Source organism: Pteronotus mesoamericanus, unplaced genomic scaffold (genome assembly GCF_021234165.1).
Source record: "Pteronotus mesoamericanus isolate MK-2021 breed Mesoamerican mustached bat unplaced genomic scaffold, CSHL_Meso_final contig_42, whole genome shotgun sequence".
In the NCBI taxonomy this organism is placed as follows: domain Eukaryota; kingdom Metazoa; phylum Chordata; class Mammalia; order Chiroptera; family Mormoopidae; genus Pteronotus; species Pteronotus mesoamericanus.
The window spans coordinates 3207410-3221456 of NW_026555157.1; the positions used below are offsets into that span (position 1 = coordinate 3207410).

Below are 14047 nucleotides of genomic sequence, written 5' to 3' on the forward strand. Positions count from 1 at the left end.
ACAAGGTAAAGGAGGGTTGGAACTAGGGCTCTTGTAAAAGATAGTCTGTTTTCCTGCAGTGAAAATAAACAGCAGAATTTCAATAGAAAGACAAAATTGCACTTTCCCATTATATGGAACTCTTGCTTAAACTTTGTTTTCCTAGGGAATGCAACAAACCTCAGAGATTATCATATTTTTGGCAAATAGTTTAGAAAGTTGGCAGATGCCCATAGAAGAAAAGATCTGGTACAAACATATGCTTGAAACCATTGTGGTCATCTCAATTAGATAATTAAAATGAAAAATAAAACCCTTCAAGTATTTTTTAATGGCAGCCACTTAATTTGCACTTCTTACATAGGCAAGAACATTCCTACAGATTGCATTGGGTGTCAGCGAAACATATCCTCTTACTCTTCTTTAAAGGCATATGCTGATGAAAGGGGATGAGTTACTGGGAAAACAGGTCATTCTCTTCTGACATCCATTTCAGCTGCAGTAGAGGCTTGGTTAGAGGGCGGATATTTAACAAAGCAAAATATCTACCTTCTCAATAGGATTCTAGCAGAGTTTCACTGTATGGCAAAGTCTCAGAGAACTAGAGTGTTTCCAACTCATGACAGGGCAGATCATTTCCAATGGACTCTTGAATGCAAGTGTACTTGATGGGAGGCGGAGGTGGCTTGAAAGGTGGGGGTCTTTCCATGCTAGGAAGAAAACATTGTTCTTTCAAAGCTAAGAATGTGAGGGGGTGATGTGTGTGTGTGTGTGCGCGCGCGCGTGCACACACATACACACACGTGCATTCTTTTAAAGCAGGAAACAGAGAAAAAGGAAGAGATATGCATCACTAGGTTCTCTCAGCATTTTCTTGGTATAACCTTCTGCTTGTTGGTTTTAGCACGCTAATATCATTAATTAACATTTATATGGTAATTGTATAGCTTGAAAAACACTTTTTATCATAACATTACTTAATTTGTATCTAGAGATTGAATATTACTGTCACCATTCCACTGAATGAGGTACAAAGATTTTAAGCAGCTTGCTCAACAGAACTGACAATTCGAGTCTTTAAACCCAAAGCAATACTCTCCATGGCAACTGTTTCTTAGTAAAAGTGTATCTCTTAGTGGGTTAAAACATGCCTCCAGAAAAAATTTTAAAATTCTTGGACTGAAACTTTTTAAATAGTTCCTTTGCCAGCCATATCCCCAGACCTTACCCGCATACTCGTCATGTGCTGTGGGGGTCTGCTCAAGGGACGAAGTAAAGCTCTTCTGAATCCCTGAGCTGGTTGGTGCTAGATAGATAATGCCAGAATTGCTTTTCTTTAAACCAGTGAATATTCTTATCATCATCTTTGTATAAAGTACTATTCTCTGTTGCACAACTCATCTCTTATCTGAAATGCATCAAGTGTATAGCTGAGAGTGGGATTTAGCCATAAAAATGTTCCAGGCCTCTTGATATTAGAAAACAGAAATATATCTGTGAGCAGATTATGTCCATGATTCAAACTCCTCCACCCCTTGTCTGTCAATCCATAACATCTTGTCTTCTCCAGATTTCTCTCTCTCTCTCTTATACAGCTATTGAGAGATTGTTTCTCATCTCTATATAATACAGACATTTGAATACAGAACAATAACAAAAAATCATTTCAGATTATCAGATTTCTATTTTCTCATTCTAAAATATAAATTTCCAATGCCTATTACCTGATTTCCTGATGTTTTAGTGGAGACAATATTTATCAAAAGGTAGATAAAATTCTAAGAAATTTGTATTTCCATTTTTTCAGGTAAATTATGAATTTCTTAAAATCATATGGTGGCCAAAGTGGAGGACTTGGACAAGAATCCACAACCTCAGACTACTAGTTTAGTACTTTATTTACCATGAAACACTCTTTGCACTTGATTCTAGAGTCTTCAAGGATACTCTCAGAAAAGTAGAGGAAGATATTGCACAATGGTCAATGTTTCCTTAGACTTGTTATCTTAGATAGTAGTCATAAGATACATGGGAAATCAGGCCTATATATATGAGAGTTTCCTCTAATCAGGCCTAATTTGGGCTGATCCAGAATAGCAAGGGTAGAAAAGTGAAGCGTGACTTTACATGTCATTTCAGATTTTTGATTGGAGGGAGAAGAGTTCCGGAAAACATTTCAATAAGAAAGGAGGGTAAACCAACTGCTTACTTTCTTTTCCCCTTGGGTAAAAAGGACAAGGGCAGTAAAAACTCATTCTGCTGAAAAGCTGCTAGAAACTTCTTTAAATTACCTTTCTCACTCAATTTCACACTTGAGCATCTAGTGCTGGCTAGGCCCAGGCAGTTCAGAGATGCATGAAAATGAAAAAATAATGAAGATTAAAAGAAAAATCATTTTCAATTTTGAGGCAAGGTGAGGCTCAGTTTGTGTTTCATGCCCACTGACTTGTTCCATCTGCTGAATGCAGTGTTACAGCCAGAGCGGGCAGGGGGGATACCAAGTCAGAAGCTGTGTATCTAATACCAGCTATGTGGTGCTGGGAAAGCTATACAACCTCTCTGAGATTTATTCCCTAAGTTAAATATTAGAGGGACTCAATTTAGGAATGATATTTACAGTGCTGAGCAAATAATGTATATTGAAAAAGCATCTGTTTCTGCATATCTTCATATTATACTCACATTTCCTGTTGGTATTGACACCATTTCCTCATGGCAAGACCAAACACTACCAGGCAGATAAAAAGCAAAGCTGCTACAATCACTGGCCAGGACATTCCATCTTTGGGCTTATTAACCACAACACCTGGAAAGGGCATACAGAGAGAGGAATATTAAGGCCAAAGTTGGGCCACTGGAAACAAGAATTTATGGAACAATTTCTCCTTCCCTGACACACATTTTATTCAAGGGCCATGGGATAGTCCTTGACCACAGTCATGCTTTGGGATCGTGTCTATGCCTCATTCTCATTTCTGGTTTGGCATTTATACAATATACAATTAATTACATCTTTACATGAATGTCTCTTGTTCGAATGTTTCACAACTGATATTTTCCTTCATTTTCCCAAGCTCTGGGACAATTCCTGACACATGGTGCCACATGGTGACACATGAAATGTCATTTGTAGGAATGAATAAATTAGTCTGTAAATTTGTATTCCAAATTTACTCCAGTGAAGAAAAGTTTACTTGTAAAACAATGGTTTAGCATTGGACTTTCTTATTCTTGAAGGGGTCATTAAATGCCTTATACAAGCATGTGAGATAGGAGGGGAAAAAAAGAGTAAAATGCATTATAACATTCCAAAGCCCTGAAGGGCCAAAGTTGGGAAGGTCTGGCCAATACCTGTGGAGTTACAGTGCTGAAAAGCTATGTTCCAAGACATCTCATTTGTGACTCAAGGAATCATCATATTCAGGGTAGAGGTTTTCTTATCCTTTTCTATCAACTTCCCTCTTTTTCTTTCTTTCTCCCCATATTCATTTCTCCCCATATTCATAGAAAGGGGAGATAGGTGCGGAAAAAACGGGTAAAACAGAATCAGTTGGTTTTGCTGTTTCTATGGTCTGAAAAGGGAGAAAGTTGAAAGTAAGGGCCAGGCTAAAATTATATTGGTGAACAAATGGGCTGATTTTTCTTATCCATGCTGACCATACCCTTATTCAACTAATTTATTAAATTTTTAACATTTGAACACTAAGTCAAACTGCATGAATCAAAGACTTTCAAATATTGTAGATTCTAGACCAGCAGCAAAATAAGAATCATGCTCTGGATGGTTTTATTTTTAGTAAATGATGGTGCCTGTTGCTACCTGGCAGTAAAGGAGAGCATTTCCTTTTCAAAAACTATATTATGATCATGTTAAAAATTCAAACAGCACAGAAATATAAATCTACAATGGAAAGAAAGTGCCCTTACTACTTCAGGTGCCAGTTACCTGAAGGCAATAACTTTCAACAGTTAATTACATACCCTACCAGAAATTTTCTATGCATACATAAACATGTATGTTATAAATGAGGGCACACTATACATACTGTTCTGTCTGGATCCTGGCTTTTTTCCTCTTAAAGACATTCTTGAAATACTTTCCAAAAAATTACATAGAAATTTACCTCATTCAATTAAAATCCTGGCTAGTTCCCCAATGTATGTCTCTACCATAGTTTATTTAATTGGTCTCTTAATGTTAGATGGTTGAATTGTTTCCAGGCTTCTGTTATTTTTAACAACACTCCAGTGAAATTCCTTATACATTACAGATACATCTTTGCTCATTAGCTTACATAGATCATTTGGGCAAATAGTGCATATTATATCAGAATTATCCGGATTGATTTTCTTTTATTATTTAGATTATAAACTGCTTGCAGATGGAGACTAGGTTTTTAATTTCTTTCATTGCCTATATTCATTATACTGCTTTTCATACAGCAAAGTCTCAAAAAAAAAATAAGACACAGGCAAAAAACTTGGATTTAAAATATTAGGTACCAAGCGTTTTTTAGTTTTACATAGTTTGGACTACAGCCACATGATGTTGCTATGTTAACATTTGTTTTCAGTGTAGAAGACTTCTTTTTACAACAGACATCCAGGGGTTCAAGGTTTTCCTGATGCTCTCCATACCTTGGCTCTGTTGAAACAGACACTGATGGAAACTCACATAATCCTGTAACACCATGTGGCACTGTGTATACATACATACAGATGGCTAGAGAGAGTTCAGAGTAGTTCAAACCACTAGAATATCATGATTACAAAAGAAACAATCATATAGATGGCCAACCCAGGAGTACATAAACTTCTGTTTCAGTGAAGTCAAAATTGACTAGGCTCTACACTAGTATTAGGGTGGGATGTAACATTGTACCCCCCAAATTGTAGAAAAGTAAAAGAACAAAAGATTTAAATGGGGGTTACATCCGTGCTTACAAATTTTCTTTAAACCAAGTACAGAAAATGAGACCACTGACCACAGGAATATCTCAGTGCAGAAGCAAACTCCAATCCTGCCCCAACTCTAAAGTAGGCAGCTCCTGAAGGCACCAATATCTTAAAGATATTGGTAGGACCTCAGTTTGCAACTCGGTTGCCATGTTGTGTGAAGGATGATGCTCTAATGATCTGAGGATTGCATGACCTTACTTGTGAAATGAGCTGAGTACCCAGGTGAAGTGTCACCAGTGAAATGAATACCCCCTGGAATGAAAAAGTTGATTATACCTCTCAATTTACAGTCAAGACCTGCATTGGGGTGGGGGTGGGGTCCTAACTTTATTGAATCCCTTGTCCTCTTATGATGTGAAATAAAGGATTATATTTAGCATTTACAAAATTGTATTAGTTGAATGTAGGAATTCTCTTTTTTCCAGTTATCTCTTTTTTGACTCAGACTATATTTTCACAAGACTGAAAATGTTTCTTACTACTTTCAATCTGGCTAATTCTTGTTCATTTTTCAAATTTTAGTTTAAATGTATTCTCAGTGAGTCCTTTCCTGTTCCCCAATTAAAATCAAATCTTTCTGTTAGACTATGACAATACCTTATACTACATCATAGCATGTTACAAATAAATTTCATTGCATGATTATGTATTTACTATATAGCATCTCTAACAGATATTAATTTTCAGGAGGTCAGTGTTTTTGCTGTATATCCAGGAATTGGCACAGCATCTGGCATGTGGAAGACAATAAATATTTGTTGAGTGAATAAAATATAGCATCCAAAAAATAAATGGCAAATGGCTCACCAGTGATATGGATGTAATTATAATTAGTAGATCTATTGGCAGTTGTGGGAATTTCTGAAAATGCTTTGCTTGTGCTGGTGATGTTATCACCTAGGGATACAAAAGGGATTATCAGAAGGGATCCTATTAATGCCATATCAACCTGAGCAACTGCTATAAAATCATGATTGGATTTCACTTGCTTTTAGGAAGGACTCAAACTGAATGGCTTAAATGTTCCTAAAACTTTATGTGTGAAGTTCACTAAGGACCGGTTTACAGCAAGACTAGGATCCTAGGATCTATTGGCCACCCAAGCAGTGAAACTTCCTATTGGTTTAAAGGAAGAAAGAGAACCTATAAAGCAGACAAACAAACCAATATCTGCTGAAAAATAACCATGAGAAATTTAAGTAATTATGGGAAAATAAGTTGGGATCATAGAAAGATGAAGTCTATCCTTGTTCTCTCAGGATATAAGAGGTCCAGCCAATCAAAATACTGATTCTCCCTACTCTAATATGTTTGAAAAGGTCAATAACAAAAAGGAATCATGGACATGGACAACACTCTGGAGATTGGGGGAGGGGGAGAGAAGGAGGTGGAGGTGGAAGAGGGTATAAGGAGGATAAATGGTAATGGAAAAAAATATAATAAAAATAAATTTTAAAAATTCCTTTGCAATATTCAAGCAGATAAGCCCATATTAACAGATCATTCCACTTTCCCATGGGAAAAATAAAAAAAAAAGAATGTTTAATGGGTTTAACTGATTCAAAAGTTATTCTATAGATTTCATTTTGAAATGAAATAGAGAAACAAAATCTAAGACTTGGTCTCTGACTATCTTCTTTCAGTGACTAAGAAGAATTTTAGTTCCATTTATTATCATTGTCATAATCACCATCATGTCATTTTCATTATCAAGATGCTCTTTCAAATACCTATCTGAGATTGGGTTCTTATCTGTCTTTGTTTTTTAATCTCTGCCCAGATAAAGCAGTCAACTACTTCCTTTGACCTTAAATCTTCCCCAAGTACTCACCATGAAGTGTCGAGCCTGCACCCGAGGAGAATGAACTCTGTGTTTCACTGGGCATCCATGAAGTTGCTAAAGGAAGAATATATTGGAGGAATTATCTGTATAAGAGAAACTATTTTCTTTTCTTGACTTTAATTAAATCTAATGATTATGGAAAGAAGATATTAATGCACATTTAAAGCAACATCATTGAACTATTCTGCAGCACACTTTGGAATGCTCCAAAATAAAGTGAGAGGTGAGGGAATGTTTGTGGTCCAGATATCTCTAAGAGGGAAGGTTTTGGATTTTAGCCTCTTAGGAGAAAGAAGAAGGAAAGAACGAGGAGAGGTTCTTCCAGCCACAGAGAGTTTGTTATGTTTGTTCTTGTGTCCATCTCATAGACAAGCTAAAAGAATAGGAGAGAATGAAAGACCAGGTGTATTATGATGGACTTTAGTCCAGGAAAGGTGCCAGGTGGACTTTGAAAACCTAAGTAGAACACATGAGGGAACAAAGCAGTTTGTGTTTGTAGCTAAGCTGACATTCTTATTCAACTGTGAAAACTGAACTGTGTCAATAGCAAATTATCAAGCCCCTATGGTGACAGGCCTGTTAGCTGCTGAGTGTGTCCTTTGGATGTTTTCAGAGCCAAATCTTTCCCTTGAGAGGATGGCTGCTGACTCAGACAGCACATACGGCTTTTGAAATAGATCCATCAACTCATTTTGTTTAGTTCCCCATCTCTGGCAAGAAAAATCCTCTTTTTGGCAAACTCCACATATCCATATTTGATAACAGTCCATTAATGAGATAGAGGTAAAGTAAAATAACTATAGTAGTGCATGAGTAGTATGCTCATTTATTTAAAATATTACCATACGTGATTTTAGAAGTTAAGTGTTTTCTTGTGTGTCCAGACCAAAACAAACAAGTAAAACCAAAATAAAATAAAATAAACCAAACATTAAGAAAGGTCTTAGCCTCGCTTTTCTTGGTTTCTCCCTGAGCCAGTCAACAGCATTTGCAGCTGCAGACAAAGGTATATTATGAGGTCCTTCAGAAGAGATAAGTCAGTGCTTTCTAGTGATTATTCACCTAACAATCTGTCATAGCAACTTCCAGATGGAGCCACCCCACAGATAAGGGTGGTTTTGTGCAGAGCTATTTTGAGTTTGACTAAGCCAGAAAGAAGATCTTATTTTCAATATAATTCTCTGACCCTGCACTTATCATCTTGATTCTCTTTTTCTCCCAGACAGAACATCAAGGTCTACAGATGATGGGCTGAGCATTTTTTTAATGCTCATTTTTAATGATTAAGCCATTAAGCCAGGAATTTGATTGACAAAGAATAACAACTATATAAAGAAATTGTGAAAACACCTGAATTTAGGTACAATTATGATGAAGGCAGTTTGTTCATTTTTTTTTTTTTTTTTGCCCAGTACTGCGTGTATTACTTTCTACTTTTAGAGCTTGATGCCTTTGTATCTGATCTCTTCAAATTCAGTTTGTAAGAAAGTATGTGACAAATTAATTTATTCTAAGACATAAATGGTTGATCAAGGGCTATTCCATTTGAGACAAACAGTATTTAAAGAAAAGATTTACCATTTCATGTTTATTATCAGCAGGTCAATAGAGAACATTTTGTAATGATCAGGTACATGAGAACACCAAATTTTTTTGTTTTGATTTTTTTTCCCCAAACACAGAGTGCTAGTTTCTTCTGGTCAGTATTGATTCTCTCTAAATGCACTAACCAAGCATAATGCAATTTCAGGAGATGGTGATACCCTCAGCACGATCCATTCAAATTTCAACAATGGCAATACTTAGAATTGTGCAAATTATTCAACCATTTCATAAAGCTTCTTTTTAGACTTCTAGGAATTTTTCAAGTGTAAAAGTTATCTTAAAAAATGTGTGATAGAATTAAACTACAAAACTCATTTTGGAAGAGTAAGGAGTTATTTTTTTCTAATTTTGGCTTTAAGATTTTTTTAACTTTTTAAAAAAAATACAGTGGGGAGTGTACTAAGAGAAGTGAAGAGAAAGGAACTTCAGTTGACATATTCAATGTGTCTGAAAACACTTAAGTAATATAAACAAAAAACTTCGAGAGCAAGAATATATTATAAATAAAAGTGTTTCAGCAGGATGAAGAAATAAACAGTTCTTGCGTCAGTTGCTCCCATAGGAGAGAGGTCTTCCTAAATAATCCTTGTGTATAGCATCCTCAGTAAGACAGAGTTAGCTACCTCCAGTGATTTATCTTTCCCTAATGTAATATTTTTCTAAAAGCCCATACACTCTATCACTTAGAGATCCAATATTTAGAATGCATTCCACACTGACTATTCCATCTATCATTTTTTAAGACTCCTTGAGAGTCTCAGCAGAATTGTGTTGCTATCATCTTTTAATTGATTGAAATATTCTGTATTCAAGTCATCACCATGTTGGTTAAATACAAAAGTTAAATCTCTTTTAAATCCTTTGAGCACCCATTTTCATCAAAATCCACAAATGAACAAGACTCTGACATTTGGATGATAAACACCAATTTGATGGATAACCTCCTTTGGCACTTCACCATTTTCAATTAAAAACATGAACACAGGGATTCTGTGTTGATGGTGTTTCTCAAATAAATTTTTATATCTTCTCTTTAGTAAAACCTTGGTTTCTTCCACAATTTATTTAAATTTTACTTTTGGTAAAGCTTATTCAACAAGGAAACTATGTGATACCATTCTACCTTAAAAGTGTACTTCTCAGCACAGTATTTTTCATTTAGTTGCAATAACTTTTTTATACATCTGTATGTAACCAGTTTACAGTTGTCAATAATATCCTGACATGTTAGGCATATTTTCCCTTTGTAGGAAAACCTACTTAGTGTCATATCGAAGTCTGGATTTCCTGAAGTTTGGTAGCACTTTTGATGAAAACACAGGTAGTTTCTTTTACTCTTGTCGAGTTCTTGTGGAAAAATGAACTTCTCTGAAATTCTGGAATCATTATACATGTCCAGACTTTTTCTTGGTTATCCAGTCTTACTTAAGGCACTCTGAGTTCTTTTGTCCTTTATTTTGTCCTAGATCTATGGCATAAGTGGCAAGCAATAACCAGAGATGCAGAGCTAGATATGGAGATCTCAGTGACCTTGGTCTTCTGCCCCCTCATCCTCTTTAGGGTGAATGTGTACTCAGCCAGCACTACCTCTTCCACTAGAAAATATGTATTGACACTAAGGACAGTTTCTACTTTTGCTCTGATCACCTAGTCCAAAGATGAGACACTTGTACTCTTCCTGACCACACACAAAAAAGAAAGAAAGAAAGAAAGAAAGAAAGAAAGAAAGAAAGAAAGAAAGAAAGAAAGAAAGAAAGAAAAAAGAAAAGAAAAACAGACATTGACATTCATGAGCTTTCAAAGTGTGAAGTTTGTGTATTAGTTGTGGAGGAGCCCCAGAAACTGGTAGTTTAACAAACAATAGAATTTTAAATTAGAGAAATACATCTTTAATTGGAAACTGTTCTAATCAGAAAGTAGGTGACAGAACAGGAGAATGGCATTTTAGATAACAGTAAAATGGAATGAGATGTGATCTGAGATGCCTAAGATTTTAGAATTTGAGGATAAGAGTGGTGATTTTAGAGAATCAGCATCCCAGCCAGCAGGGAACAGAGGGACTGGAGATTATCATGGAGACTGCAATGGGGACAAGAGCCAACATTGCTGTAGGCTCTCTCATTGCCATGCCCCTGCCCCTGCCCCTGAAACCCTCAACTCTAACCTCTCCATCACCTTCTGCCAATGGAGAGTAAGAAAGGTTGTTATGAAATTATCAGCCACAGCTACCAAAGCCTGAGAAGAACCAGAGAGAATCATGGACAGGATAAATGATGCATCTTTAGGATCTAAGAAGAATAGTAAGTAATTTGAAAGTAAGGAATGTTAAGTCAATAAGAGGTACTCGGAGGCCCAGGTGTGTGTGTGTTGGTAGTGAGATTGCTGATTTTGGTAATGGGGCAAGTTGCAGGCATAGGGGCTCATGGAGATTCTTTATCATTTTTCTGCTTATAACTTAGACAGGCTGACTGATTTAAATGTGGTTTTTATGTCCAGTGGACCAGATACATGACAGGAAAAAAACAAAAAGAAAGGAGAAATTAAGCTTCAACTTTCTGCTCCATGGGCTGATCACCCAAGTGTCAGGATGAAAGCATGTACTCGGATATTATTAACTTTATAAATTTTGGGCATTGAGTTGATCAGACTTGGTATCCCTCTTTCATAGGTGGATAAAGCAAAATAGGCATTTCTGTTTCAGATTGAGGAAACTTGGAAGCTGAACTAAGATTAGATTCTAATATTCTTGAAGCCCAGCTTAGACTCCTTCAAGTTGATAAACAAAATGACAACCAAAGAATACATTCGAACTTACATTTGTAAATTGAGTGTACATGTAATGAACTGAGAACTGCCCACTGACTCCCAAATAAATATGAGCTACATATAATGCATGTATAAGCAAATATCCCATAGCACGCGTTGACAAATAGCAAAGTCCTTAGAAACATTGTTGTGGGTTTATTTTACCAGAAATGCATCCATTATCACTCCTTTCCTGCCTCTGAACATTTCATAAATCTATTGAAATAAACATACGGAGAGAAGAAAATCCCATTATCAATGCCTGTCATGAATCTTGCCAAATGCACCATCTGATATTAGATGTCACATTACAGTGCAATCCAATGAATAGACACATGTTTCAAAAACAGTTTGAGAGTAAGCAATTAATATTCACTTCTTAGACCCTAATGTATTTTGGCAATGACCACACAGAAAACAACTGATTGCAGGGAATTTTTCTATAAGTTTATGGACTAAAGAATGACAATTAGTTGACAAACACTTGTTATTTTTGCATAAATAAAAATATGAGTTTTCACTGACAGGAAAAGCATTGTTGGGTTCTAAAGTTCCTTTCTAGATTTCATAATTTCTAAGGCTATTTTTATGGTGAGAATGATAACAAAGGTGTGAGGATAAATAAAGTTTTCAGCTGAGAAAACACAGAAAATGAGAAGGATTACAATAGTTCCTTTAATTATGAAATCTATTAGAAACACCATGAATATACCTGTGTAAATTATAAAGTGCTTTCAGCAAAGACCCTTTCAGTTTTATAGTTTTTGAGGCAGGAAGTACCTTGGGGGGACTGTGTGCTTCATATTGATGTGATGCATGGCCACATTGCAATTGATTAGGTTGCTAATTGACAAGAATTGAATAAATTCTTCTTAAACACCCCATCACTCTCACTTAAACATACAGATGTTTTGTTTATTCTAAATAATATTATATGTCTACCTTGTCCCATCCCTGGAATGCCCATTCAAAAGCAAACCCTGTTCTGAATGTTGTGTCTATTGTTCACATATAATTTTTAAAAAAAGTTTGTCACATATTATGCCTAAATTGTATGATGGTTGGTTGTACTTGCTTTAAATTCTATTTTATCCAAAAAATCCAAGAGGAAGGAAGACTCCCAGACTCTTTCTATGAGGCCAGCATCACCCTGATCCCAAAACCAGATAAAGACCCTACAAAGAAAGAAAACTACAGGCCAATTTCGCTGATGAACATAGATGCTAAGATCCTCAACAAAATATTGGCAAACCGCATCCAGCAATACATTCAAAAGATTATCCACCACGATCAAGTGGGATTCATCCCAGGCATGCAGGGATGGCTCAATATACGCAAATCAGTAAACGTGATACATCACATAAATAAAAGAAAAGACAAAAACCACATGATCATCTCGATAGATGCAGAAAAAGCATTCGTTAAGGTACAGCACCCATTTATGATCAAAACGCTCAGCAAAATGGGAATAAATGGGGCATTCCTCAACGTAATAAAGGCCATATATAAAAAAACCTACAGCCAATATCATACTCGACGGGCAAAAACTGAAAGCTTTCCCGCTAAGATCGGGACCACGACAAGGATGTCCGCTCTCACCACTTTTTTTCAACATCGTATTGGAAGTCCTAGCCACAGCGGTCAGACAAGAGAAAGAGATAAAAGGCATCCATATAGGAAAGGAGGAAGTTAAGCTATCATTGTTTGCAGATGACATGATAGTGTACATAGAGAACCCTGTAGACTCTACCCAAAAAACTCCTCAACCTAATAAGTGAATTTGGCAAAACAGCAGGATACAAAGTCAACATTCAGAAATCAAAGGCATTTTTGTATACCAGCAATGCAATAGAAGAAGAAGAAATCAGAGAAAAAATACCATTCGATATAGCAAGAAGAAAAATAAAGTGCCTAGGCATAAATTTAATCAAAGACGTAAAAGACCTGTACGCAGAAAACTATACAACATTGAAAAAAGAAATTAAGGAAGACACAAATAAATGGAAGCATATACCGTGCTCATGGATTGGAAGAATTAATATCCTCAAAATGTCCATACTACCCAAAGCAATTTATAGATTCAACGCAATCCCTATTAAGATACCAATGATGTATTTCACAGAAATAGAACAGACATTTCAAAAATTTATATGGAACCGTAAACGACCCCGAATAGCCCCAGCAATTTTGAGAAAGAAACACAAAGTAGGAGGGATCACAATACTGGACATCAAACTCTACTACAAAGCCACTATACTCAAAACAATCTGGTACTGGCACAAGAACAGACCCATATACCAGTGGAACAGAATAGAAAGCCCAGAAATAAGCCCAGGTCTATATGGGCATCTAATATTTGACAAAGGGGGCAGAAGCATAAAATGGAGCCATAATAGCCTCTTCAACAAATGGTGTTGGGAGAGCTGGATGGCTACATGCAAAAAATTGAAATTGGATCATCAGCTGACACCATACACAAAAATAAACTCAAGATGGATAAAAGACTTAAATATAAGTTGCAACACCATCAAGGTCCTAGAGGAGAACATTGGCAGGAAACTCTCATATCCCATGCAGCAATTTTTTCACTGATATGTCTCCTAAAGCAAGGGACATAAAGGAAAGAATAAACAAATGGGATCTCATCAAAATAAGAAGCTTCTGCACGGCAAAAGAAAACATCAGCAAAATGAAAAGGGAGCCAACCATATGGGAAAATATATTCGCTAATGATACATCAGATAGAGGTTTGATCTCCAAGATATATAAAGAACTCACTCGACTCCACTCCAAGAAGACAAACGATCCAATCAAAAAATGGGCAAAGGACCTGGGCAGATGCTTTTCCAAGGAGGA

The 14047-nt window shown here is 36.2% G+C and overlaps 1 protein-coding gene and 1 pseudogene across 1 annotated transcript in view; both read right to left on the reverse strand.

Moving 5' to 3' along the window:
• Nucleotides 1-580: 580 nt before the first annotated feature.
• Nucleotides 581-14047, reverse strand: part of CD96 (CD96 molecule) — an 83840-nt gene continuing 70373 nt past the window's right edge. The window contains exons 11-14 of the mRNA XM_054577327.1: nt 6770-6835; nt 5746-5835; nt 2662-2785; nt 581-689 (exon numbers count right to left, since the gene is read on the reverse strand). Of these exons, the coding sequence (XP_054433302.1) occupies nt 581-689; nt 2662-2785; nt 5746-5835; nt 6770-6835 (389 nt within the window). The remainder of the gene's footprint in view (nt 690-2661; nt 2786-5745; nt 5836-6769; nt 6836-14047) is intronic.
• On the reverse strand, nt 8962-11371 carry LOC129073609 (cytosolic 5'-nucleotidase 3A-like; annotated as a pseudogene).